Genomic DNA, 27,143 nt, shown 5'->3' on the forward strand with positions numbered 1-27,143 from the left:
CTGACCGTTAAATGTAATTTGAAATTTTGTGAGAGTAAGGTAATTTATGACTGCCGTGCCAGCTCTATAGGAAGGAAAAGCCCTGAGATGTGAGGTAGCGATGGAAACTTGTAAGAGGGAGAGAGATTGTGTTGCATCTTGCCTGTTGGTTTTTTGTTTTCTATGAATGGACCATAAAACAAAAATAAATGAGCTGATCTGAGCTCCTATCTCATTTTGGTAGGGCATGTTTAAATGAAGATTTATGTCTTAGACTTAACAGCTCCTTAGAGTCACTTAATTCTTCTAGGTGGAGTATGTATCTAGGTCAGTAAAAATTCCTTACAAAATGTCTTGGAGAGGATACTTACCAAGTACGTTCTCAAAGAGAACATGTTGGATGCTTTCAACAAACAATATCAATTTTTAATGATGCTAGAATAGATAGTGTGTATGGGTCTTGCCATAGTGTTCTCCTAAAGCTTGGGAATATTTTGAAATTGTTTCTGTGATGGAAAGAGAAATTAGTGAGCAGTGAAACAGGCCACAGAGTAGTAAGGTGTGCATGCTCTTGTAATGGATGTATTGGATTAGTTGAAATAGGTACCTAAGTTTCTTATTTTGGAGATTTGAGCAAGTTGCACTGTCAAGAAACATTATCTCAGAGCATGTTGTTCACATGAGGCGCTTTAGGGAATTCACCTTGTAGCTAGTGCCTGAGTGTTCTCATCCTACATCCGCTTCCCCTCCACCTTCCTAGGAGCTGTGTCCTTGCAGTAGGCTGAGGTTTAAGCATCACATTTTCCCGATACACTGTGCTCGTCTGCGTGCTGATGGGACCGGTGTGTGCTGCTCACCCCAGTGTGCCGTGCAGGTGGCATCTAACACTCATGCTTCTTTGGCTCGCACAAAATCCTCTTGGAAAGGGTTGGAGGCTTTTCATTAGGTCAGACTCTCCCAGCTTCATTATATGGTCCCTTTCCTGAAATTTTCTCTCCTAAAAGTAATGAGCCACATCCTTTAATGCATTCACTGCCAGGAAAATATATTTCTGAAATGAGTAATAATTATATAGTGGATATAATTGAGTATAGATCATTTGCCAGGCAAGTAACATGTGCTGTGGCTAAAGAACCTCGGTGAGAATCCGCCTGGGCTAGCAGAATCCAAAGAGCTGGGCCCTGACAGCTCCGTTTGGGGAGATTTCAATCCAGATCCAAGCTGGTCTGTCTGTACCTGCATGGAGCATCCTCCCCAGACTGTCATTCACATTTTACACCAGCTTTACTCTATAAAGTCATCACTGAAATCTGTCGGCCGAGACCTCAGGCGCTCGGGTTATATATTCCTCCAAGCAAGAACCAGATGTGTTTGATGACCTAGGCTTGCAGATGTTCAGATTGATCTTAGTGTCACTACCCGCTGGGGTAAGGACAGAGCCTGACGGTACAAAGCGGGCTGTCTGTGCTTAGCAGATACCTGGGAAGAGCAGTGCTTGAGGAAATCAGGAAGGCTTGGATTGGTTTAAAGATCAGCATTGTGAAGCTGTTAGCCTGTCTTGAGGCGATGAGCTCTGCTGTGCCTGTTCCTCCAGCTCTGTTCAATTCCACTTCTGCATCCTGTAGCCAGAGAAGGTCTTCAGTGGTTGTCCCAAGCACACAGGGCAGCAAGTCCAGCCCACATAGGAGCTTTTGTACTTACTCCTCTCTAGGAAGGATGAGGCAAGGCAACCTCCTGTGGTCACACAAATCTCTGGGGCTCATTCCAGTCCTCTGCAGGTCAATGGCATGAGCTGGGCCAGGGGAAGGAAGGATCTATCAAAGATCATCAGCAGCTCTATCAAAGCCTCCCAGCTAGATATGAGCAACACTAGTGGCTTTCTTTTGCTCTGGGGTACATCATGGCCTAGCAGGACTTGGATGTTTTCCACCCAGACATTGGATTAGATTTTACATCAGCTCCTTCTGCATTTCCCCTTCCATATGAGAGTTGGTGGGATTTGTTGTTGTTTGTTTTAATATAAGTGGTTTGAAAGTAACATTGTGGTTCACCTTTACAGTTGCCGTTTGACTTCTCCATCGTAACTCGTCCTCCTTGGTGATTAATTGCAAAGGACGTGTTCCGACTCCAGCCCGTGTCCTGGGGTGCCTGTCGCAGCAATGATGCACTAGGCGATTACTCTCTCCCCTTAACCTGACAGCTGTATTTCTGTCTTTTACTAGGTAGCGACCTTGGCCAGGTGTGTGTGTGTGCTTGTGGGTATGTGCATGGTTGGAGGGCTCTAGGGAGGTGCAATTTTTCCCTTGGGTGCACTATGCAACCTTCATTTTACCCCCCCAAAAAAAGAAAAATAGAGAAGGAAATATTGTAGGGAACAGACGGAGTGTTATTTCTGGAGGTAGGTGGATAATACAAAAAATTATTTGTTCATAACTCCTTCAGGTAACTCAGTTGTTTGGCTTAAGATAGTGTTGCAAATCCTAGTGCAAATATCCATGCATGTGCAATCCAGCTGTCTTGAAAAGGGTGCGCAAACGTGACAGCCATCCAGACCAGGCACAGAATAGTGCCAGGGTGCTTAACTAAACATATAAGGAAACTCTGAAAAATCACTATTTTAAGCAATAACGGGAGAGCAAATAACTTGTAAGCAGCTCACAGCCAGGTTAGACTATAAAGAGTTGTCAAATCGTTACAGATAACAAATAATAATGTGAAAAACGATCTGTTCTGGGGTAAGTCACCAAGAAGAAAAAGCTGCTCAAATCAGCACACATTTCCTGGAGAGATGCCCGTCGTTTAGGCATCTTGCACCTTAACTCCACTCTTAATTCGAGGCATCTGCAAGATGCAACGTTTGCAGGTGAGTCGTAGTCTGGTTTGGGGAGGGGGTTGCAGCAAGTGTCTGCTGTGAATTGCCCCGTTAAAAGAGCGTTTTGGCTGCATCTGCTCTCTGTAACATCGGAGTGGCCATCGGCAACCGTGTCCGTTCATCGCTTACCTGGGTGCAATGGAGCAAAGCAGCTTAGGGGAAAGGCTGAATATCCCATGCTGATCTGGCCAATCCATGTAACAGGCTTACGAGGCTCGATGACAATCTGCAGCAGTTACGTGCCTTAACTAGCATCTCTTATTACCTTGCCGGCAAGGCAGCTTTTCCATCTGGGATTGCCCATCCAGCCATGCCCGGACAAGCCGCAGTCTGGGAAACATGCTGTTTCTTAAGCCATCACTCACTTTAGGCTTTCATTTAATTACACTTCCCCATAAGCTCTGGGTCTGTGAAGCAGTTTGTAGATGGCATTCCCTTCTCCATCCTCATCCACAAATGGCCCCCTCGGAGCTGCCGAGTGACTCAGGCTAAGAAATAGAGGGATGGGGACAGCAGATGAGAGCTGAGCAGTGCCCGCAGCCAGCGTAACCCCCTCATCCCAACTTTTTATCTGTCCTGGGCATGGTTCCGCACTAATGACAGTCACTACCTCTTAATCACCAAATGCTTGTTGCCTTACTAAAAATAGCAGCTTTTTAAAAAATGATATCATTTTGGCCTGCAATCCTCATATACGGGAATATGCATTATTAAGCCTATTACTTAAGATGTGTTTTAATACATTGTGGTCCAGCCTGACATAATCCAGGCATCTGCTTCATCTCTACAGGGTGTTAGGAATGTGCGGCAGTGACTGATGTCCCAGCGGGGCTCTCGTTGCCTCTTCCTTGTGCCCAGCCGTCCAGGAACGAGGCTTCAATTTCGTAATCGCAGACCTGCTTTGGAATTAATGTACTTTATGTGCTTCCGACCCTGGCCAACTGTGTCAGCTTTGCTACAGCGAGTATCTGCCTTTGCATGCTCTGGGGCTTCCCGGGGCTAACTCAGACTTTTCCTCATTGCTCCCATGGTTTAACAGGCATCACCGACTCCTCTGGATGCTGCATGCAGCCCCATGTAGTGGCTGTTCCTATTAATGGGAGTGGTATGACAAATAACTAGGATAAGATGGAGAATAAGAACAATACCCTGTAGGAGGCCAGGTGATTGCAAAAAGGGAAATTCTCCTTATGCTTAACCTCCCCGTGATTGCACCTCTTCAGAGAATAAGCAAACCAAGTAGAAATGCCCTCCCATTTGTTTGGTGGAAGAGCCGCGTGGCTAATCCGCTGTGATTGAGCATCGTTCAGTCTGTGTAATTTCTGAAGACAGGTTAAAAAATAAACGTGCGATCAAAGGGCCCGGCAGGAGATGGTGCAAGAGCACGCGGCGGGTGGGGTGACCCTCCCTTTGCGTTCGCCCGCTCCGTGCGCTCAGCGGGTCTGCCTTGAATGTGAGACCCCCCAGGCAGTGGCACGAGGCTCCCCAGCTGCAGTTCCAACATTTGTGCTGCACAGGCTGCTGTCCCGGGGGAGCATCTCGGCCTGGAGCTGTCAATGCACCCCCGGGAAATCTTTTGAGAGTGCTATTGCAACAAGTGCAATTAGTGGCCCCGTGATTAACGGTGCTATCGATCTGTGTCACAAGCGTTGCCACATGGGAGGGAGCGATGCCGTTAAGATGCACAAGGGTAGACTCACCCGAGGCGCCATTTTCACGGAGCAGAGGGATTGCAGCGGTGCCCTCGTCCGGCTGGGAGCTTCCAGGTTGTTTGCATCTCTTGCTCTGCTGGGATTGTGTCCAACACTGATTTCTTTCTCTGGAATAAATTTCTAGATTTCTGGTTGAAGGCATTTTGGTTGCTGCTGCTGTGGAATGGCCCGTTGCATACGATAGGAAAGGCTTTGGCTATGTTGTTGCTATTTTACGGTGTTTTTATGCTCCTTAAGCAGAGACCCCGTCTGCACAAGAGCAATCTGAATGAATGGCACAGCTTCACCTTGCTCTGCCTGCGGTTGCCTCTGCACACGAGCGCTGCCCGGAATTTACGCAATGCTAATTTGCAAGGGTGTATTAGCTAATAACCTAAGGGAGAAATAAATCCTGGCCCAAAGGTTGTTTGTATTACCCAGAGACCAGGCTCTTGGGAGCTTTGGAGACGCTCAGGGTTTTGCAAGCAGATGGAGATCTGCGGCGGGTGATCAGCAAGTGAATTTTGGACTAGCGAGAAACTATGTGGGAAACTCAATACATTTTGAATATTGTGGATGAAAGGCTGTTACTGAAGGAGGTTCATGGGGCTGACAGAGGCTTGCTTGGCCTAGCCACAAACTGAGTGACCAGCCTGAGAGGTCTGCTGCTCTTCTGTGTTCATTTTGGTCTTCATGGATCAGGAAGTCCCTGGTTTCTTTTTTCCAGTCGGCCAGTGAGAAGCCAGTAATGCTGCTCAGTTGGGAACGCTCATCAAAATTTTGCAGTAGTGGCTGCTTTCAGCCAAACATGTTTCATCCTTGGCTGCCTCACTGTGGGCAGGAGCAGATGGTGCCCTCCAACTGGGCATTGCGGCGCTGGAACTGAGAAAAGTCGGGGGCAAAGCACCTGGCTGAATGACGACAGAGATTCAGCTGTTCCCCACATTCTTCTCCCAAGGCGCCCCATCTTGTAGAGCTGCAGCAAAGCACCTTTGCAGTTGCAGAGCTGGCTTCAGGCTAGTAGATGTAAACCCTGCAATAATGTGAAAGAATTTGTAGACCTTGGGGTGGAGAAGTGAGATGTGCTTTAAAAAACAAATCTCACACAGTGATCTTGGCACTCTTTTGGGGAGAAAATGCTCTAAATAAGATTGCTAGAGAGGGGATGCCAAGGTGCTTGGAGACCATTGCTGTAGGAGGGTCTTTCATGTCATCTACATTCCCCTCTTCCCCTCCTCTCCTAGGTTGCACAGATTTGTTCCCCGTACTTGCTCAAGGAATAGGGTTAAGTGGAGTAAATCTACCGAATAACATCCTATGTTATTATGGTTCCTGTTATTCCTTCTGATTTTATTTTCCTACTTTCTTCAGTGGCGATAGTTATTTTATCTAGACAGATCCTAGAGTCAAGCTGCCCCATTTGAGCTTCTCTATTCCTTTCCTTGGAAGTTCCCTCAGTCGCTTTGGCGGCAATCCTTCCTTTTTGGCCAAGGCCTTTGGAAAGCTTTCATGCAAAAGGTGGCAGCAGGGATTGTTTGCCAGATGGGCACTTTGCTGACACTAGTCAGGACCAGCACAGCTAGGTGAGCTCAGCGGAGGTTTTGCAGCAATGTGGTACAAGGTTTATTGTGGGACAGCTTGCAACGTCCCTGCCATGCCAATGTCAAGAGCTCTCAGCTTGGCACTTCTAGCAGTCCTGCATCCCAGAGTTAACCACTTGCAGAATCCTCTGGAAGCCTTTTTTTTTTTTTTTTTACTGTTTGTTGTTGGTGTCATCCTCTTTTGGCAGCAGCTCTAATGTAAATCAGTATTTCCGATGGCCTTGTTCCATCCTGGAAATGAAACCAGGCTAGAAGATGAAGGGAAGTCCATGTGGGCCTCAAGGTGAAATGATATAATCCCTTCATGCTGAGTCTTCTCACTCTTGTGCAAGTGTTCACCTGTTGTGCATGAGTGTCAGGAGCATCTTAAACACCTTTAGAGTGAGATTCTCTGAATTACGCGATATTTTAGAGAGCACGGTGGGAACCTGTACTGAAAAATCATTGCAAGAGCAGAAGTATATCATTCTAACAATGCAGTAATAATCTCATGTGTTCTTAGTATACGTTCCAGAAATGTGTTGGTTAGACATTAGAGCCTTTTCTTTTTCCATTTTGCTTTCCTCATTAAATTCTCTGGTGGCACTAGGAGGTAGGAGGTAGCCATAGACTTTTCATGTGTCTCATCTGGCACTCATCTTTGGCCATGACTATGTGTTCAGCAGAAGGTGGTGGGGACCCTACGGTGAACGGCAACTCCATTCTGGGCAGTTCACTAGATCATGGTCAACAACCTCATGGTTGATCTTCATTAAGCTACCCACTGAGGAAGTTGTTTCTTCAACCCAGACAGTTAGCACTTGGCTGTGTCCTGAAGTCTACCACAAAGCAGTAAAAATTATTCTCAGTTCTGTTATTATGAAATGCTCTGGGCGTTTGTCCTGCACTGATGCTACTTGATGAAAGTGCTGAGAAATTTTTCTCTTTCGGCTCTTCGTTTCAAACAACCAAATGACAAGAATAATTGATTTCAGTGGGATCTAGGACTTTTATCTGGAAGACAAGCAGTGCTCAGTGTGTATCAAAAACACACGTACGTTATCACCTATTGTGCTTTCCTAACCGCCTCACTGTTCTTGTAAGTATGACACTTTTCCCAAATACTCGTATCCTCCTTATTGTAAATTCGAACAGCTGAGATTTTGTGAATTCTTCTAATGGGCTAGGAGCACATTGCGTTATTTATAATAGTGATTTCCTACTGGGAAACCACTGTGTCTGGGTGAATTTTATTTAAGAATCTGATTATTTTTATTGTGATTGTCACTATTAAAGCCAGTTTGTGGTTGCCCTGTTTTAGTGATGGCCAAATTGTAGATGAGATGAACTTCAGATGCTGGAAATGTAGACTTCTGCATCACCCAATTAAGCAAAGAGATATAGTCATTTCTAGGGCATGATTCACCTCACTTGAAGGTAGACAACTGAAATAGCTGAGATGAATAATGCTCCAGATGTGTCCCTTTCTCTTCACTAGTTATAAAGGAGTCCCAATGACTGTCTCAGATGTTGTACGGTAGTCATGTAGAATTAGGGTAGATGAGTCTTTTCCAAGGTCTTTGGTGGGGTAGGCTTGACCACGGTGAAAAGACCCATATTTGAAATTTGAGACTTAAGCTTTTTTGAACCAACTTTTGATTTAGCCTTTGAGCCCTAAACCAAGAGATCTGAAGTTTCTGGAGTGGAGGGCTCCTGTGCTAAATTTTCTCCGAAAATACGTTTTTTTTTTTTCTGACATTTCTCTAGTTCTTCATCTCTTGCTGTTGCAGGTAACAAATTGTATCTCTGTAACCCTACCTTGAAATAGTCAGGCAGCTTCACAGGTACTGCAAGGTGTCTTATAAAATAAATCAGACCTGAACCTTTCCATTTTGAACTCTGGCATTCTCTCAATGGACTCAGCATGTTGGATGGCAGAAATCATTCAAAAAGCCCTGTTTTTCTCTCCCTCTTCAAGATCCTGCCATCTCTTGCAGCTGGCCAAGCCAAAAACTTTAGAGATTCAATTTTGTGCATCTCATTGAGCTTGGAAATGCACTTCTGCAGGTTATACTAGGGCAATCTAGGATACAGTTGGGTTTCAGTGACCTTTTTTTGTGGTAGCTCAGTGCCGAGGACTGCCTGCATGTGAAGTGGCAGCCCAGTCTATGCCAGCTGGAGCAGAAAAAGCAGAAACACGGCGTCTGCGTAATAGCTCTCCTCCTGGTTCACCCTCAGTAAAAAATGGACTAAAATACCCAACGGCATTAACAAAAAGGAAGGAGTGTCAAGCCAACCTGATTTATTTTTTGATGAGACAACTGATTTTCTAGACAAAGAGGATGCATTCAATCTCATCAACCAAATGCAAGAGTACTCTGAGACATCAGTAGGAGCTAGCCATGGGAAAGAAAGGGGAGATGGAATGTATTACTAGAAGACTTCTCTGACACAGTACAGGAAATATTGCAAGTTGGTTTACAAATCCCGGGTCAGGTCTCCTTGGGAATAGTATTTACAGCTGTGGTCATCTGTGTTCAAGTAAGATGCAGCCAAAATATCTAGATGCCTGGAAGGGCTAGGGAAATGCTCAGGGGAAAGAAGAGCCGTCTAAGAAGACAAGACTAAAATAAAAGAACTTGCTTAATGTGGAAAAGCACAGGCTGAGAGTGGGCATGTGACGGTCTCTGTAAATACATGAAGGGTGAACACTACCGAGGCTGAAGAGCTCGATACTGGCACAGGAACAAATCACTGTTAACTGGCCGTGAAGAGATAGAGAGTGAAGAAATCTCCGTGAGCTCTCTTGAGGTTTTAGCTGATTTTTATTTATGAAAGTCTTTAGAAACCTGGATGGCTTAGAGTAACAAAAGGTGTTGTAAGGAAGCGCTAGAATTTACCACCACCTGGGCTGAGCATTCAGTCGTTGCATTCAAATCAGAAGTCGTTTCATAAATAGTTTTATTTTTTTTCTTCAGATTTAGCTACTCCTAGGCTGAGGCCCCAGTACTAGGATGTGTTGGGGGATGGCCCTACACCATCCAGCTGCAGCTACTGCAAAGTTCACTGGGATCCTCTGCTGCCCAGCTCCTTGCAGCCCTGTATCAAATGCCCAAATACATGTGAGATAAATAGCGCAGAGGGCCCCTAATGTACTGATGTATAAATTCAGCTAGTCCGTGGCTTGGCTCTTCAATGGTAGCTTGTTAATAACTGGTGTGTTGCTGCAGCTTGGTTTTTATCTTGGTTTTCTCTCTGTTATCAGGTGATCTTACAAGGGTTGTACCTATGAAGACTCTCTATGATATATGTAGAGGGCACGTTTCTTTTACAGCTGATTGTGGATTCAAAAGGATAATTTGCCATTCTTTTGCTAATATCTCTGGTTTCTCTGAACTTGCTGCTGCTTCTTTTTTTTTTTTTTTTTTTTTTTTTTTTTCTTCCCATTGGCAGCATGAATGTGAGAACCTGTGCATGATCAATGGCATCAGGGAAAGGGCATGAAAAATATCAGGGCACGTGTCCAATGCACATGTCTCACCTTCCATACTGAATCCTTCTCTGGCCTCGAGCTTGCCCTTTCCATTTTCCTCATTTGCAAAATGAAAGTGCAAGAACATTCTTTTACTTCATTTGCTAGAAGGCAAGAGAAGCGAGCTGACTAGTTAATTCTTTGCTTTGAGGATGAAAAGCACCAAGTGTCAAGTTGGGCTATCTTAGATTTTGCTTTTCTTATGTACAACCGACTATAACAATTGAAGAGTGGAAATGGCAGCTGTAATCATTGCAAACCTAAAAGAAGCTTGATCTCTTAAAAGAAAGTCAGCTCAAGCAGAACTGTAAATCAGGTCCTTTGACAAGTTCTGTTGACTGAACTGTCCACAGGTCTTGAACGTTCTCATGCAATCATGCCAGGAATGCCCTCAGCAATGCTAAAAGGTTTGCTGCAAGTCTGTACTGTGCAAGCCATTATAAAAACAGATATTTTGATAAGACCAATTTGTAAAAGAGTGGTTAAGATCTCTTACAGTGCTCCTGCACTTATTTACCCTCTGCGATGGGCCCTGGTCTCTATGCATCGTATTGTTTGCCTAAATGGAGAGGGTATCTGAGGCTGGGGGAGCGTAACCACATGAAAGGTCTGCAATGTTGAGCTCTTGTCTTGCAAGCTGAAACTCTGATTTGGAGCTGAGCACCTAGTGCATCTCCGCGTGCAGAATTAATGTGCAAGGTGCAGGCTGGCTCTGACGAGCGGATCAGCATAGGGGTAAATTCTGTATTTGCTAGGACAGCCTTATTGTTCAGTGCTGAATTCCTGCAGTGAGCAAAACACAAATGCAATTTATTATTCTGCTAAATCATTGACTATCATTCTGAGGAGCAGCAGGGGTCCCAGGTACGGTTGGATGATTTGTCTTGTGGATCCACAAACATCAGTTGTTTGTACAAATCTTTTCTGCAAGCACTGAACAGGGGGCTGTAGAAAACGTGGTGGCTTGAAGGCTTGCTGATGAAAAACATCTACCTCTAGGTCATCGTGGTAGTGCTGGCCCTCTCAAGCAAACCAAGCATTCATGTGAAAGCTTCCTGGGTCTTGTAGGACACAAGCTTGGCCTTGGTCCAGTTTCTAGTGGGCAGGTATTTGCGTCATGAAGGATGGCATTACAGCCATCATGAGGAGGTTACTTGTAGGCAGAGCGAAACCACTGGGACTGATCCCAAGGCTGCAGGGTAGGTCAGCAGGGTGGTACAGTGCCCTTCTTACCTCTGCTGCATGCCGTGAGGGTTTGGTTGGGTTGATAGGATATCACCAGCATTGAATTAATGTTAAACTCATAGATTTTTTTTTTGTTTTTTTTTGTTTTTTTTTTTTTTTTAAAAAAAAAGTTAATATGTTAGGAATCATATGTTAGGAATCTTTACCACCTCCACTCCAAAATTCATTGTAATTCGTTGCTTGGAGCTGTGTGCAATGCCTTTGAAATGCCTTAGAGATCAGATTATTTCCTTTAATGGCACAAGCTTTAGGAAACCACAGTGAAACTCAAATACCTTTGCAAGGCACCATCGAACTATTAGGCCTTTTTGGGGAGCTATACATTATGCTACCTCAATTACACCTGAAAGTCAAGTGCGCCTTGATAGGTGTGCATGAACAGGAATACGGCATCGTGCTGACAGACAGAAGGGAGGTCTTGCTTTATACATGTGTGGGCCAGGACCTGCGAGATGTTGAACGTGCGTGCCTGGTGTTCACTTCTGCATTCCCAAGCCAGGCCTGATGTGGCTAGGAGTGTAATGGCTGTTGGTACAAATGACTGCAGATTGGATTAATATTTTATTACTTATGTGTGGATGGAACATACAAGTGTATTACAGGTCAGAATGGGGAAAAATGTTTTAATGTGGTTAAGTGTGGGGTTTTTTTTTGCATGTTGTGGATTTGAATGTGCTCATTTTGGAGAACAGAGCCTTTACTGACTGTCTCTTTTATTTGTCTTTTTAAAGCTGATCAGTGGTGGTTCTATTGTAAGTGCTGAGGCAGTATGGGATCACGTCACCATGGCCAACCGGGAGTTGGCGTTTAAAGCAGGAGACGTTATCAAGGTCCTGGATGCTTCCAACAAGGACTGGTGGTGGGGTCAGATTGATGACGAAGAAGGATGGTTTCCCGCCAGCTTCGTGAGGGTGAGTGGCTTTCTCCTATGTTTCATCGCGTTGTTTTGTTGCCAGTGTTGTTTGAATCACTCAATGGACTGAATTGGCAGTTTGCCTTGATGGTAAAAGGAGAGTCTTGCCCACCATGTTTGCCACCACTTATGTTTACTATCAGCAAAAGGGGAGCAAACAAGGTTTCAAAGGAAATATGAAGGGGTAGAGGGCAACCAGAACGGATTCTGACTCTGCGCTATACTCCTGTGGTCCAGAGTGTCTTCTCTGGGTCCTCCACGTGTTGTGAGCTGTCTCCATAGGCAGCTCTTCCTGGCTCCTGGAAAGCCAGGCACCTGTTCTGCAGGCTTCGGGTAGATGATTCTGAGATGCCTAAAAGTTTATGCAGGCTACAGGAGGCCTGCATTGGGGGAGCTTTTGTAGCATAGAGAGGTGTCTGCTCTCCCCTTTCCACAAACCACTTTGAACTTTGGCTCTTCAGCCGTTTTTGATGTAAAATTGACTAATTAATCCATGACTAGCTTTGGTTATTTTTTTAAAGGGACAAGGAGCACATCCCTCTGGCTGGTGTTGTGTTGGGGTAGGTTTTGCTGTGCCTGGGCAGCTCTGGTGTGATCCAGGCTCTCACAAATTAGTGTTCCAGCACATCGTTTATCATCTCACTGTGTCTTACAAGAGCAAAGGCACAAGAAGACGCCCTTTTTGCTGCCCTTAGTTCCTGCCATGGTATTAGGGCACCCTCAAGTCTTCTTCGAGGAGTCAAGACACGGGCATTGACCTTGTCTGCTTCCTTTTTCTCTCCCTTCTGTGGAGGGTGCGATAGGCGGGATCAGAGATTTCATTCCTTTTGAAGCTTAGCAGATACGGTTCAAAAACGAAGGTTTCTTTTGCCTTGTAAAATTGTCTGAAAGACAGCTTTCCTTGGAACCTCCCAGGCAATTTGACAAGATTGGTAGTGCTGGACGAGCCTGTTTTTTCAAAGCACGTGGCAAAAACCATGCAGCATCCTAAAGCGGTGCAGTATGTGCCTTGGCTGTGTGTCTGTCTAGTTCTCCCCCAAATCCTTACCCGTTGAGACATTCCTGCATCAAGATCCCCCTTTGCTTTTGCTGAACTTATACCACATTGTTTGGAAAATAGTCCTCTGAATTAGAAAGAAAGGGTTAAGACTCATGGCCTGATGTTTCCCAGGGGTGTATAATGACCGTGGCTTAGGAAGTCCAGACTTTCCGGGCTCTGCCTCTCTCTGCTCCCAAAGGACAGGTGTCATCTTTTGCCTCTCCTAGGGCTGGCCAGCTCCACGAACAGGAGGTCAGGGCTGGAACTGGAGCCTGGGCTGCCTCCATGAGAAAGCCCATCATGAATCCCAGAATAGGGAATAGTGTTTGGTGTTTATTGACTAGGACTCTGGGAGCTTGACTCAGCTCCTGGAGATGATAAACTTATCGGGGTAAATATTCTCACCTGCACTGCTAGCATGTCTTGTTCTTGTTGCAAGCTGGAGAGGCTGAGTTTTAAAAATCTGTCTGTTTATTTTTCACATGGCTTGGAGACAGGTTCAATTTTTCAACTCATTTACCACTGTGCTTTTTTTTTTTTTTTTTTGTGATTCAGGGGAAAATACTTAAAATTTTTTGTGCTGTTGTAGGTGTAGCGTTCATGGTAGGTTTAGTAACAGTCTTGTCTTGCGCTATCCTATCTCCTAAAAAGATACAACTGAACAAGGAAGCCCACTTTGGGACCCAAAGACATGGGTCTTTTGGCTCAGTTGAATTTTCCAGTGGTCCCTAAGGTTCTCAAGGCTGATTTGAGAAATTAGTACAAACAAAGGGATAAATCAATGAATCTCAAACCAGGATACCCAGAGAAAAGTGTCAGAGCCACATCCTGGCAGTAGCCTTGATAGTTAGGATCCTGATTGCTTTTCCGGGCAAATTTGCTCCCATTTTGTCTAACGTGACAACCTTCTAACTTGACTTCACTCCAGCAAAATCCCATTAAACCTGCAAGACAACGGGTCACTTACTCCTCTGGCGAGACATTTGTTCAGGAGATTCAAGACAAGTCCTGCGACTGAATGGTGGGCTCCCAAAGAGGAGACTGCATGTGTTTTGTTGCCACAAATGGTAATTAGTATTTAAAAGTAATTGCAAAGTATTGATGAAAAAAAAAAAAAAAAAAAAAACAGGTGGGTGAAGTCCTAGCCGGCCGTGTCCCTGCAGCCAGCTCACTCCCCGCTTGCCCTGTGCTGTGAAAGCAGCTGCCATTTGGGCTGTCATGTTCTCCTCTCTTCTGCCTGAGCTTGCTGGCTTGCCTCTTCATTTCTATTCTGGCATATTCCTTTTTTCCCCCATCCCACTTTACTTACCAAGTAAGACTGAGTGCTTCTCTCCAGATGATGCCTGCAACCCCTCTTGAGCTTGCAGGATGCTGCAACCACGTCAGGGTCCTTCAGGTCCCGCCAAGAACCTTGTAACTTGCAACCTTTTTGCTTTTCGTTCCCTTCCATATTACCCTGACCTAATCACTCTTGTCTAATGAGATGACTGTTTGTTCTTTCTGTGATTGTACTTTTGAGCCCTGTTTTCTTGAAGATAATAGCAGAAAACTGCCGGAGTTAGTCTGGGCAGCTCCATTTCTGCATGCTTAAGAAAAATATTTTGCTTCCCTGTATATCTATATTTTCTTTATGGGAGTATAGGAGGAAAACAGGACAAGTTGCCTAGCAGAGGATCAAAATGGGGAAATGAGCCCTCATTCACACAGGAAGAGACGGGGCAGAGCTGAGATCTCTAAATTTCAGGGCATTCTAAAGCTGCAGGTTTTGTAGGTACTAACAGGGCTGCAAAACAAGATCGCTGCAAAGTTCCTTCCCTTTGGAAGTCGTTTGGATCACTTCAAAGAGCAAAGCTGGCCTAAAAACCAAGCTTGCACTGGGATGTCTGACGGCTCTTGCTTTGCAGCCAGATCACGTGAAAATTGCTGGCAAAGAAGATGGCACTTGCAAAATCTCCTAACAGGAACAATTCGCATCTGCAAGTGCAGAGGGAAAGAGAAACCTGCTGATTCCCTCAGCCTCTTTCTACGCAAGCTGTTGCCTAAGGCCGCTGTTATCTGTGTTGTAGCTGGAGCTTGGGCCTGAGGAACCTGGCAGAGATGAAAGTCATGAACTTAGAGGAGCATGGGAACTTCCCAGGAGAAACTGGATGACATAGCAATAGTTTCCTGGGGGAAGAGAAAAAGCAAAATAGAGGAGAAGTGAAATTTGGAGCTTAGTAAGCAATGGTGAGTGATTTCCTCTAGGAAGCTGCTGCGTGCAGAGAGAAAACAAGTTATGAAACTCGTAAATCATTAGAGAGGTAGATGGGAAGACTGGAAGCAGCCTTAAGGTAGATAATGAAGGAGCTGGATTTTTAGACAGATTGAGATATCTGCCTTGTATCTCAGTGTCTGTTGTCAAGTGAACATGCTAGGCAGCCACTTAGAAGTGCTCTTGCAGGCCACGAAAGTCAACCTTGGTGTCCTTGAGTGTCCTACAGCTGGAAGGATGTGAGGAGGTGGGCACGATCACAAGAGCAGCAGGGATTTTGCAAAGGTTTTTGTGTGCTTGTAATTTCATATGCAGGGCAGGGAGTTGCTTGATGCTCTCCTTGCTCACGATGAACTCTTCAAGAGCAGCGTAGCCCTGGGCTGTCTTTACGTGATGCTCTGCAAACGAGTTATTGCATAGCAGCATGTCCATGCTCACGTGTGAGCTCAAAATATTAGGATTAGTATTTGCAGGGAGGAAATCCATATATTATTTAGCACTCCAGTGCTGCACGCTGGTTAGTTGTCATCCTTTAGGGTCTCCTTAAAGAAAATAGAAAATATCTCAGAGCAGAATATCTGACTGCATAGCCAAGCATTGTATCTCCAGAGTGGCTCAGGTGCAATGCAAGTGCAACTAGAAAGCTAGATAGGATCTATGGAGGGAAAAAACTCCAAAAATGAAAATTTACTGATTTTTTATTATTGAGAAATCTTACCCTAGGAATAGATGCAGCAGAATGCACCCATCTTGGGTGGAGAAGGAGATTAAGTTTGTTTTACAGCTGCCTTTAATCTCTTCAGTTGCCAGAAGGCAAAAAATTTCCAGAACATATTTCCTGACACCTCAGCAGCGGTCACTCTCTCTTGTGTTTACAAGCTAAGCTAAGGAGCAAATTTGGGGTTGGGGAGGCTCTGCTGCAACTTCCCATTTGCTCAGCACCCAGATGAGATTTCCCAGGGAAAACGGGGCCAGGTCCCGAGCGGGACTCACCTGTTGGACATGTGAATTGCTCCCTGCCCGCAGCGCCTGCGTGTTTGCAGTGTCAGTGCATCCATCGCAGGACACCAGCCGCCGTCCCCTGCGCTCTGCCGTGCCTGTGGCCTCCCCGCAGGAGGTGGCGGCTGCCAGGGACTGCTGCTGGCACTGCCTTCGGCATCCCTGGCCTCCTTGCCAGTCCAGGCTCCTCTCAGATTTGGTGGGATGCAACACCCCTCTTTAAGGATCTGTACTGCTGATCTGGCATGTTGCTTAATGGTGGACCAGTGTCCATGGGTGACACATTCCCTTGCAAGTCTCCATTAGAAGGAGGTTAACTGGAGGCTGGTAAGATGTTTGCTTTGCCATCGGAGCCGGTCTCAACGCCCGTTCGAGTGAAATGTCCTCCATATAGAGCGGATGTGTTCAGCGCTATAAATACACAGCCATTACAGGTCAGCTAATGTTGGCACGATGCCACGTGGTGGTTTTTATGCATCATTTGGGTAAAGCTGCAAATAGATAAATCACATTTATGCAGCTTTTACATAAATCACAGTGAGCATTAACAAGCGCAATGAAATGATAGGCTCTCCCCAGCTCCTGGATCTGGGTCTGTAGGCAATAGGGGTTCTCTGTAGTTGACTCTCTAGCTATTTTTTTCTGCCTCTGAAAATTATGGTGTTCTGCAGGAGCCAGTCATGACTTCCCAACTGGGACTGAGCTAGGAAAGAGGCTACAAAGCACATGATGAGGCTCTTCTCCAGGTGCCTTTTGGGACACACTGTCACTTAGCGCTCACGTTACTCAGCCTGAAATTTTTTTCCCCGTAGTTTTTGCTGGCTCCTTTAACAAAACCCTAATATGAAGAGCTTGAAATGGTTTTCTAATGGCAGTTTATCAGGGCAGGTTCTGTGTAGTTTTAGTTATTTATTTATTTTTTTAAGGCTCCTTGAACTCAAAGGGAGTGGTGGAGCTGACAAGCTCTCGGGAACTAATTCCCATCGCCTCTCTGGGAAAGTCATCACAGGCTGGCAGCTGTCTTGAGTAGAGAAAACTGGGGATACAAGGCAAAGTAGGAAAGAAAATGGAGTTTTGAAGTTAGTTTTCTCAAACAGGTTTTGCTGCACTGACAGGTAGCTCAGTTCATTTGTGGTCAGAGCACAGTGAAGTCCCCAGGCAAAGGAGTTGGGTTTTGCCACTGGTGCTGCCTTCACTCTTATCTGCAGCAACTCAAGCATTTTAGGCAGGAGGGTGTTTGCAAGAGTCGCATGTGTCTAAATCTTAGTGAATAGGGACTGTGGAGTGGGCAAAAATAGCGACCTTTGGAGTATTGTCTAGGTCGACCAAATGTGACATTTAATAAGGTACTGGGGCGAAGTAGCGTCACCCAGTTCGCCTTTTGCACCTTGCTGTCGCCTCCAGCAGCCCATCACCGAGGTCTGAGCGAGCAGGTCGGCGAAGCGGAGAGGCTCTGGCTGGCGGTGGTGGCCCTGGCTCAGAGGACACTGTTCCCGCTGCAGGAAGCGTAACGTTTCCCGGCGCGGAGGCAGCGGCTGCTTCTCCACAAGAGGATTTGGGAGCTGTACGAATGTGAAAGCTGAAGTTGTGAGAACAGCCCTACAGCGTCAGAGCAAGGGTCCACCAAGGCCAAGGGTTGCCCGTGGTTGACTAACAAGAACAGGGCAAGCTCATGATGGTATGTTAAGTCCACATTAGAATTTTGCATGGCCTTTGTCATGCCCCTCTTCACCCTGCAGTCCGAGACCCTCAGAATTGTTCATAAATAACTGGTGAGGGACATAATTCCCATTTTGTCATTTAAGTGGTTGGCCCAAAGTCAGCAGTAGAGCTGAGATGGGAACTCCTCTTCATGGAGCTCTGGTCCAAATTTCCCCTGGAAAGATCCCCTGGAAGAATGATTCTTGATGGCGCTACTGAGCTCTCTGCAGCAAGATGGATTCATGTCTCTGAGCAAAAGTAAGGGCCTGGCCTGAGATTCAGGCTTGTTTTTATCTGAAAGTGAACGGTGTAAATTCTGAACTCCAGTACTTATCTTTGACATGAAGTTAAAAGCCTATGTACAGTGGCTACCTGTCAGGGTGATTTCAGCACTAGCTGAAAGAGTATCAGGAAAATAATGCAAGAGGAAACCAGTGATTCCCCTGCCAAAAATAAAAATAATTGGGAATAAAAAAAGAGCAGACATTAGCAAAATTTCAAAGTAAATGTCAAAAAAGCACTTTGAGGATTGCTGAACGCTGCAGTGGGATCGCTCTTTCCAGCGGTCAGGGCTGGAGAGCGCTGGATGCGAGAAGCATTTGGCTTCCTCTGTTAGTGATGATGCCTTTGCATGTGTTTTTAATGGAAACCAGAAGCTCTCTGGACTGGAACTGCAGCTTTTTCCACTTGTAAGTGTGAATCCTGACAGGAAAGAGTGAACATTTCATTAAGGATTAAAAAAGCAAGCAGGGCTCCTGCAACTCTGAACCCTCCTCTGAGCCAGTTTCCAAGCCTTCAGGACTCATGCTTTCCAGGTTTTTCCCTTCCACTGTCATGAAGGTTAGCTTTGATATATTTTTTAAAATGAAAATAGATTTTTTTTTAATAGCTGCAAAGCTGCCTGGACTGTCATTTGGTAACAAGCTGTTGCAGTTGACTTTTGGGAGGTGTTTCTACAAAACCACCTTTTTGCAGAACGACTGGGCAGATCTTTTTAACTTCCACCCAGCAGGACTGGAGGAATGGATGTCTACCTTACGGCCGCTTGACTTTCAACACGCGCTTGGCTTGGATGAGCGATAACACTGTCATGGGTCTGTGTCCCTCTGAGCTCACTGATGCAGTTGTGCCATTCCCAGCCTGCTTCCCGCTTCACGCATGTTCTTGAGGTTTTTACAGCTGAGCCCTTGCTAAGATCCATGGCACTGATGGCAGTGAGTGGCTTCCCAAGAGCTTTGGACTAAAATGGTGGCAATACTGTTGAGCAAAATCCAGCCATTTGCAAGGGTGAAGAGTGCTGGGCGAAGACAGCTTAGGGTTCTTTGCTTTACCAAGGCAGAAGAAAGCAGCTGTTTCCGATCAAAACAGCGAAAAATGGAGTTTGGGCTGAGTAATGGGAAAGGATTGAAAACTATGAGAACGGAAAGCACAATAAGAAGGTTAGGTTAGCTCTGCCATTCATTTTCAATCTGCCCTCCTCTTTGCTTAGACATTTTGCCGTTTTACAGGTTGATGTGATTTAAGCTTCAAGTAGTCCTCCAGTATTTTGGTTTTTGACTGTTGAGAAGAAAATTTGATTCATTTACCACATTTTTTTTGTTAGGTGGGTCTGTGCATATGAACACGTCTTGGCTCACTGCCCCTACGCCTTCATACAATTTGTTTTTTATTTGGGACCAAAAGGGTTGTAAGTTAAAACATCTTTGCAGATGGTGGGAGTACCTTTTGAGGATAATTATGCCAATATAAAAACGTTTTTTTGTAAGCTCCCCTAGGCTCCCTGATGCATCAATGTCCTCCTGAGAGCTGTTCTGGGAGCCACCCAAGTCTGAGGACATGCTGGGGAAAGGTGGGCCATGAAGTTGGAGGTGTCTCTCTGCGTCCTCCACCCAACTACCAAACTGGTCTCCAGGCAGTACAGTCAGTCCTGACCCCTTTCCAACCTCTTGTTGCTCCCTCTTCTTCTCGTAGCTATGGGTGAACCAAGAGGACGGCGTGGAGGAAGGAACCAGCGAAGTGCAGAATGGCCATTTGGACCCAAGCGCCGACTGCCTCTGTCTCGGCAGGACCCTCCAGAACCGAGACCAGATGAGAGCCAATGTCATCAACGAAATCATGAGCACAGAGCGCCATTATATCAAGCACCTCAAGGACATTTGCGAGGTACGAGGCGGGTTGTGGAGCCAGGGCCACACAGCTGGGTGGGTTGGGTGCCACTGCAGGATGGGCTGTTAAGAGCCCGTATGTGTGTGATGGGAGAAGGGGACACACTGTGGTTACAATTAGCCTATATCATATAGGAGCAGTATTTGTCAATAAATATTGATACTTCTGAGTATTTTCTAGTAGGTCTGTTAATTAGCTTTAGTTTTTATTAACAAAAATACAATTTTTGGATCTTTTTCTATACCTCTCTGAAAAAATGATGAGGTTTTATCTTTTGGGCATTCCTCTTAATGAATTTTCATTGCCAACTATTACTAGCTCCTTTGGAACTTGTGATTGAGGGAATTAGCTTGTAATTAAACATATCAGTTAACTATTTCATCCCCATCTTTCACATTGTGTTTGGCATTTCCCCTTGCTGGAGATGGCTCTTCTTTGTGTCCAGTGAGCTGGAGAGTGTAACATCATCACAGTGGTGCAAGGGCAACTGGAAGCAAGTGAGCCAGGTCTCTGGATCCCTCATGTCCTCAACCCGGTTCTTTGCTGTGTTATAGAATCATAGAATGCTTAAGGTTGGAAGGGACTTCTAGACATCATCTAGTCCAACCCCCCCTGCACATGCAGGGTCACCTAGAGCATGTGGCACAGGACTGGGTCCAAGCGAGTTTTGAAGCTCTCCAGAGAAGGAGATTCCACAACCTCTCTTGGCAACCTGTTGAGTGCTCCATCATCCTCACTGTTAAATTTTTCCTTACGTTCCTATGGAACTTCTGGTGTTTCAGTTTGTGGCCATTGCCTCTAGTTCTGTCGGTGGCCGCCACAGAAAAGAAGCCAGCCCCGAATCAGGTGAAGATGCCTGAATGGTATCTTCAATGCCTTGGTGTCTTGCAGCACAGGCTTAATGGCAACAAGCAAAGCTCCTGGCACTGGAAAGTTTCTCTAGTATGGAAACATCTTGGTGTTTGGCTTGAGAACAGAGGAGCTTCATTTCACTGTGCTGTTTCACTCTGAGGTGTTCGCATTGAAGAAGCAAAGAGCTGCAGGAGCTTCTCCACATACTGTTTCTTTGCCTGTTTGCACTGTTAAAAGAAGGGAAAAAAAAAAAGCATCCCTGAACTTGCATTTGTCAACCATGTCCCCATACTTTTGCCATGTCAGACTCTTAACAGGTGAAAAAAAAATAATAGTTTTGGTGACTTTGGCAGAGTGACAGTGATTTTCAACACCAAACAATATGCCCTGTATGTGAAGGAGATCTCTATGGTTCTTACCTTGCTTTGTAGGATACAAAATGGTATTGAGGGGTTCAAGCTGCCCTTGGGTAGGGTCTCAGAAATGATTCAGCTGCCTCTCCTACCAAAGAAGGAAGAAGCTGCACGGGGCCTTCTCATCTGCAAAATGTCAGGCTTTCCATTGCTGGGGAAATCTCATTTTGCTCTGTGTAATCAGAGCAATCCATCCTGCCTGGAGAGGCCTCAGAGACAGCTAAGTTGTGACCGGCTCTTTCTGCAACGCTCCCGGGGCTGTGTCTGTGCAAAGGAGGAGAGTGACTGGAGCTGGAGCTCTCTGGTCCTGGTGGACTGATGAGAGGCAAAAGTGCTGTAGATGGTGGCAAATCCCCCCTTCCCCTCGGCCCCTTGTTTTCAGGACAGGCAGCTGCTTTATGATGAATTACTGAAGATGAGAGAGGAATTCTGGCCAGGTGGTGAAGGCTGGGCCTGATTTAGTGCTGTGTTTAGCAATGTGTAGCTGCATCCTCAGTGCTGCATGGCATAACAAGTCCTGCTGACACCCAGGAAGACCTGAGGACAGTGTTTGTTATTGCAAGGCTGTAGCCTTGCTAGGTGATGAAGAATCCTCACATTGCTCCTTTTCTGCTTTCACATGCATGCTGGATGGTATATTATTATTCACTGTGTTATATTCATTACATCCATCGTATTAGCCCTACCAAGACAGGCACTCCCTAGCTAGCTGGCGCTGGAATAAAAATGACCTGTGCAAGCAGAGAGCTCTGCAAGGCTGCTGGCTTGAAGGGGCGTCTCCGTCACAGCATCTCTGCAGCCACCACAGCCGTCAAGGCCGTGCCCTCACTCGGGGCTGTCCGGCAAAACCGTTTTGTGAAGACTTAGGAGCAGAATGCCGTCCTGTCCATGCTGGTGTGCAAAGACGCCCTCATGGGCGCCGGGAGCCCGACAGCTGCGCTCACCTTCCGGAGATGCCCCGAACACCTGCAGCTCCCGTGGCTGCAAAGGGCAGGGGCGGCGGGAGCGGTGACACGCACAGCCCGGAGCAGGAGGCTGACGGGCTGGTGCCTGATGAGGGGTGACATGGGGAGAGCGGCGGTGACGCTCCGACCAGGAGGCACCTTCACGAGTGCAGGGGTGAAGGAGGTGACGTGAGCTGCGGCAGGAGAGCAGTGTCCTTAGGCACCCCAGTGCTGTCCAAATGGGAGGATCATCGAAAAGGCAAGTTTTCCTCCAAGCTGGCTCGAAATGGAAAGAAATTGGAATCTCATCTCCTTCCCTTTGCTGTCAGTGAGGCAAGGAGAGGGATGGGAGCCACTGCTCCTGACTTCCTGTGCCCACACCAGGATGGAGAGAACTTAGTACTCAACCTCCTACAAAAACTTTCCAACTTTGGTCTGTGCCTGAGGGACTACATGGAAAAGTACTTTAAAGGGAGACGGTCTTACAGCTATTTTTAGGTATTCATTGAGCAAAACCACTCTTCAACATCTGCTCGTCAGTCAGCTATCCCTTCTCTGAGCAACTCTGATGGAAAGAGCAGGAGGAAGATGATATTGTTTTATGTAACAGAAGTAAATTTACTGGAAAAACTATGCAGCCGCCTTCTAGATGGCACTTGTGATGTTTTATATATAAATCTTTAGCCTCCCATTTGCTCACTTGCGCTGGAAAGCAACTGTCCACATTCATAGGCTGGGTGCAGGATGAGGCTTGGGAATTTCATGCATGCCTTTATTTTTCCCAGTGGTTTTCAAGATGCCCACACAGAAATGTGCTCCTTCAGTCTCTCCAAAATGCATGACTTAAGCGAAGTGATGAACCAGCGTGGAGAGGATGGGGAACGTTCAAGACAGCAAGTGGTCTCAGGCAATAGCAACCCCAGGGCTGAAGGATGTTGAACATAAATCAGCTGTTGACTGATCTCAGAGCAGGGTAGGCAGGAAGGGAGGCTGGCTTGCAGCACTGGAGTGGGGTCTGAGAGCCTGCCCTTGCGAGGTGAGTCCACATGGCTATTTTAGCTCTTCTGGCATCAGCAGGTGATCAAGAAAAGCAGCGCAATACAGCAAAAAATTTGCTTTATTCCTTGCTGACTTGGTTTTTTATTTGCCCTGCAACCGTCCTACAAGCCGGGAAGCAGCCTGCTCCCATTTCTCCTGGCCTTGATAAATGAAAGCGGGAAACCCAGGAAAATGAATCAGCAAGGAGCTCCCAAGGAAATCCTGAAAGCAGAGACCTACATTTGGCCAGTGTGAAAGGTACTCCATAACCCAGGCTTCCCAGCTGAAGGAACAAGCCAGTTCATTAGATGTTGTCCTTTAGCTAAGCTGGACATTTCCGAGGTTGGCTCTTTGCCAGGTTGGCCAAAGCTGCGTTTATCATTCATCTCTGTGAAGTTCTCCCTCCCAGGAACCACATGGTGAGGCTGAGGACAGTTTATTATAGCGTTCCATGGTTTGCATTGTCCCTCAGCAGCTGTGTGTCACCAGCTGCCTGCTCACTGTGTGACTAAGCATCTATAGCGCCCAAATATAGCCGTCCAACTGGGGCTGTCAGCACTTTTTTCCTTATTTTTCTTCTCCTCCCGCCCCCATACATAAGAAAGGACAAAAAGCCATCCCGTGATGTCCCCCATGTTGCTGGCATTTCAGTCAGGAGGCCACAGGCAGGATTAGGACAGCAGATAGCACTTGGCACTTGGCTCCTGCAAAGCTTCTGGTTTGAAATCAGGAGGCCAAGTGCGGAGAGGTGAAGGGATGTGGCACACAGGTCCGTGGGAGGGGCAGGAATACAGCCTGGGCAGTCCTGAGCCCGTCACCGAGACCGTGTGTGCTCAGGGTCTGAATTCCTCGTGATTCAGATGAAAGCAGGGCAGAGGGTGCCTGGACCAGCTGCTGTGTGATGTCCAGCTGAGCTTGGCCCCAGGACCAGTGTTGTAGGTGGATGAAGAATAAATAAGGAGAATCTTTACATTGCTGCATTGAGCTGGAACTCAGGGATCTGATTTTTTTTTTCCCAGCTCCACCACAGATCCATTTTGTGATTTGGGAAGATTTCCTTAAACTCTCTGGATCCCTGTTCCTCCTCTGTCTTTCACCATCCATCTCTCATGCCTCTAGACTCACCAAGAGTTCTGATGTTTGTACAGAGCAGGTCACAAAGCCTTTCCACCCAATCCTGCTGAAGAAAGTAAGAGAAATACAAAAGGCAAAAGCTGAGAAAACAGCACTAAATTTCTCCCTCGTTTTATGCCACTTGGAATAGCGGATGTGAGGGACGCGAATGAGGAGCAGGAAGCCAAAGTTAAAATAATGCCATGTACCTCTAGATGGCATTCATCGGCAGCTCGTGCCCCTAGCCCGGTGGCCAGGAAGCAGGGACGTCCACCAGCCCTTCTGCACTGGGGAGAGCTGGCGGGCTCCGAGGCGCTGCCTTTTGGGAGCCATCAGCCAAATTTTGCCCACAGGTGGGGCCGGAGAGGTTGCAGGTCGTGAGGTTGATGCCAGGGGCAGCTCTCCCTTTGGAGCGTGCCAAAGGAGTTGCAGCGGTAAAGGTGCCCAAAGATATATACTGCTTTTTTCTCTAAAACAAGAGGTGTTTGCTTTCTTGCTGCTCTCCTGGGATTGACAGAATACATGTTATTTTATGCCTTGCTCTTTCTTACTCCATGTAGGGTTATTTAAAGCAGTGCCGGAAGAGGAGGGATATGTTCAGTGATGAGCAGCTAAAGGTCATCTTTGGCAACATTGAAGATATCTACAGGTTCCAGATGGGTTTTGTCCGGGATTTGGAGAAACAGTACAACAACGAGGACCCCCACCTCAGCGAAATCGGACCGTGTTTCCTGGAACATGTAAGTGCATTTGGCTTTGTTTGGTTGTTTTTTTGGGGGTGTTTCCATCACCCAGTCCCATCTTTTTTTGCTCTTCATAATATGACTTAAGCCCACATGTAGATCACGGGAAACAATAAACCTGGAAGAGGTAAGGGAGATACAAGGAGCTTAAGGAGATCTTGCTTACCTCTAAATTTGTCCCTCCTAAGAGAAGAGCTGATCCAAAAGCCAAGCAGTGTTTTTCTAGAAAATTTAGAAAAGAGCAGAGGGCTTTTCACCTATCATTTTCCAAAGAGCTGTGTTTACTACTAGAAACTGCGGACTGTCACTAGCAGGAGAGCGAAGCAAATGCTCAGGACGTTCGTCCTGCCTAGGAGATGCGTTTGCAGGGGTGAGAGCCCCGCGGCTGCAGCTCCCGCCTGTGCCGGTGGGAAGGTGCCGCTCGGTGCCTCGGGCTGATGGCAGCAGATCACTTCCCCAGGCCAAATGCAAACCAAAGAAGACGTTTTTGCTGACAGTGCAGTGAGTCCTGGAGGCTTTGCCCATCCCATCTTGCCATTACATAAGCCAGGAGCTGATGAACTGGCCGGTGTTGTAAGTGTGTCACGAAATGCCAAGAAAATTAGAGGCCATTTTTTTCCAGTTTTCCTTCAGGGAAAGCCCTTTTCCCTCCCTTTTTTCTCCTCTCTTTAAGGAGAGTAAAGTGCTATGCCAGATCTTATGTACAAGGTGCTCCAGCCGAGGATGCAGCTCCTGTAACGTCTTACCGTGTTCCTTATCATCAGGCCGAGCTAGCCACATTCACTTACTGCTGTGGGATTCCTGAAGGCCAGTGGTCATGCTGTGAGCAAGCCAGATAAGGGCAGAAGGGCGCCAGACCTAGATGAAAGGGCAGAAGGGCGCCAGGCCTAGCTGAAAGGGTGGAAGGACTGCTGACTAAGAGATAAGGAGATCTTGTGGAGAGTCAGATAAGGAGGCAAAGAGTTGACGCAAATAAGAGCTAACCTATCCTGAGCTCAAGCTTTGCAATATGCATGAACCTAATTAAGCTATGTATAAAAGTGCACACTGAGTGTTCAATAAACGAGTCTTGTCGATGACCATATGGTGTCGCAGTCTCCCTTTCTCCTACAAATGGTGACCCCGACGTGATGCAACGAAGGGCAATCCTCTCTCGGACAGAAAAGAAATCGGGAGAAGGACGCACCACGGTAGAGAAAGTAGGAGTTGGGTCCTCTGCAGCCAGGACGGTGCAAATCCGCCGAGCAAACGCTGGAAGGACGGCACCCCCGAAGATCATATAGATGGTTTCGGGCCATACGCGCCACCGGAGCCTGGAGAGCTGCAACAGCGCGCTGACGTCAGGAATGGATAGGCAAGTGGCGTATGAATTATTTACCCGTACCTTACAACAATGTAACGTACAGGGAATTGACTTAAAGAAAGAATTACCAGGATTATTAGCATGGGGGTACGCAAAAGGTTGCTTTATGGTGAAGCAGGGATTGTGGAAGTCCTACGGAAATTTGGTGAATAGGCTCGTGCAATCCCTGGAGCAAGCTACTGATGAACAGGCCCTCTGCAAGCTTTTGATCTGGTGCAGAGAGAATGGGTTCAAAGCCGAGCCCCACCTAGTATTCAAATCCGATGTGAAAGCAAAAAGCAAAGTGGCCGCCGGAGTCACGGCAGCCTTTGCAAGCACTTCAGGACCGGGACCGCCACGCCACCGACAACCGCTGGTGTTTGGAGATCCATCGCCAAAACCCCCCGACCTGCACCTGCAGCACCTGCACCATCTGCACCCCCACTTCTGGACCCCCTGTCGAGCCTGAGGAACAGCCCGGCTGGGTCCAGGACTTGTTGAATCGCCTTGAAAAATTAGAGAAGGGGGCCGGGGAAGAGAAGGCGAATGAGATCAAGGAGACTGACGTTGCTGAGAGCTTGACAACAGCCAGCGGGGAGGTGCAGGGGAATTTGATCTGTCTTTTAAAGTGGGGGTTGAAGAATTGTAATGCTTTAAGTGAGGACAGAAACCGTTATTAGGGCTATTATTTCTGTTTGCTATGTTCGTCTGTATTATGTGTTGTATCCTT

At 46.6% G+C, this 27,143-nt stretch overlaps 1 protein-coding gene across 6 annotated transcripts in view; it reads left to right on the forward strand.

The window, feature by feature from the left end:
- ARHGEF9 (Cdc42 guanine nucleotide exchange factor 9) overlaps positions 1-27,143 on the forward strand; it is a 134,164-nt gene that overhangs the window by 66,597 nt on the left and 40,424 nt on the right. For all 6 annotated transcript variants that reach the window (XM_088527513.1, XM_088527511.1, XM_088527512.1 and 3 more), the window contains 3 exons: positions 11,631-11,810; positions 19,774-19,965; positions 24,889-25,068. In XM_088527513.1, the coding sequence (XP_088383639.1) occupies positions 11,631-11,810; positions 19,774-19,965; positions 24,889-25,068 (552 nt within the window). The remainder of the gene's footprint in view (positions 1-11,630; positions 11,811-19,773; positions 19,966-24,888; positions 25,069-27,143) is intronic.

This window comes from Tinamus guttatus, unplaced genomic scaffold (assembly GCF_059628265.1).
Source record: "Tinamus guttatus ecotype Peru unplaced genomic scaffold, ASM5962826v1 Tinamus_guttatus_pri_ptg000287l, whole genome shotgun sequence".
Classification (NCBI taxonomy): domain Eukaryota; kingdom Metazoa; phylum Chordata; class Aves; order Tinamiformes; family Tinamidae; genus Tinamus; species Tinamus guttatus.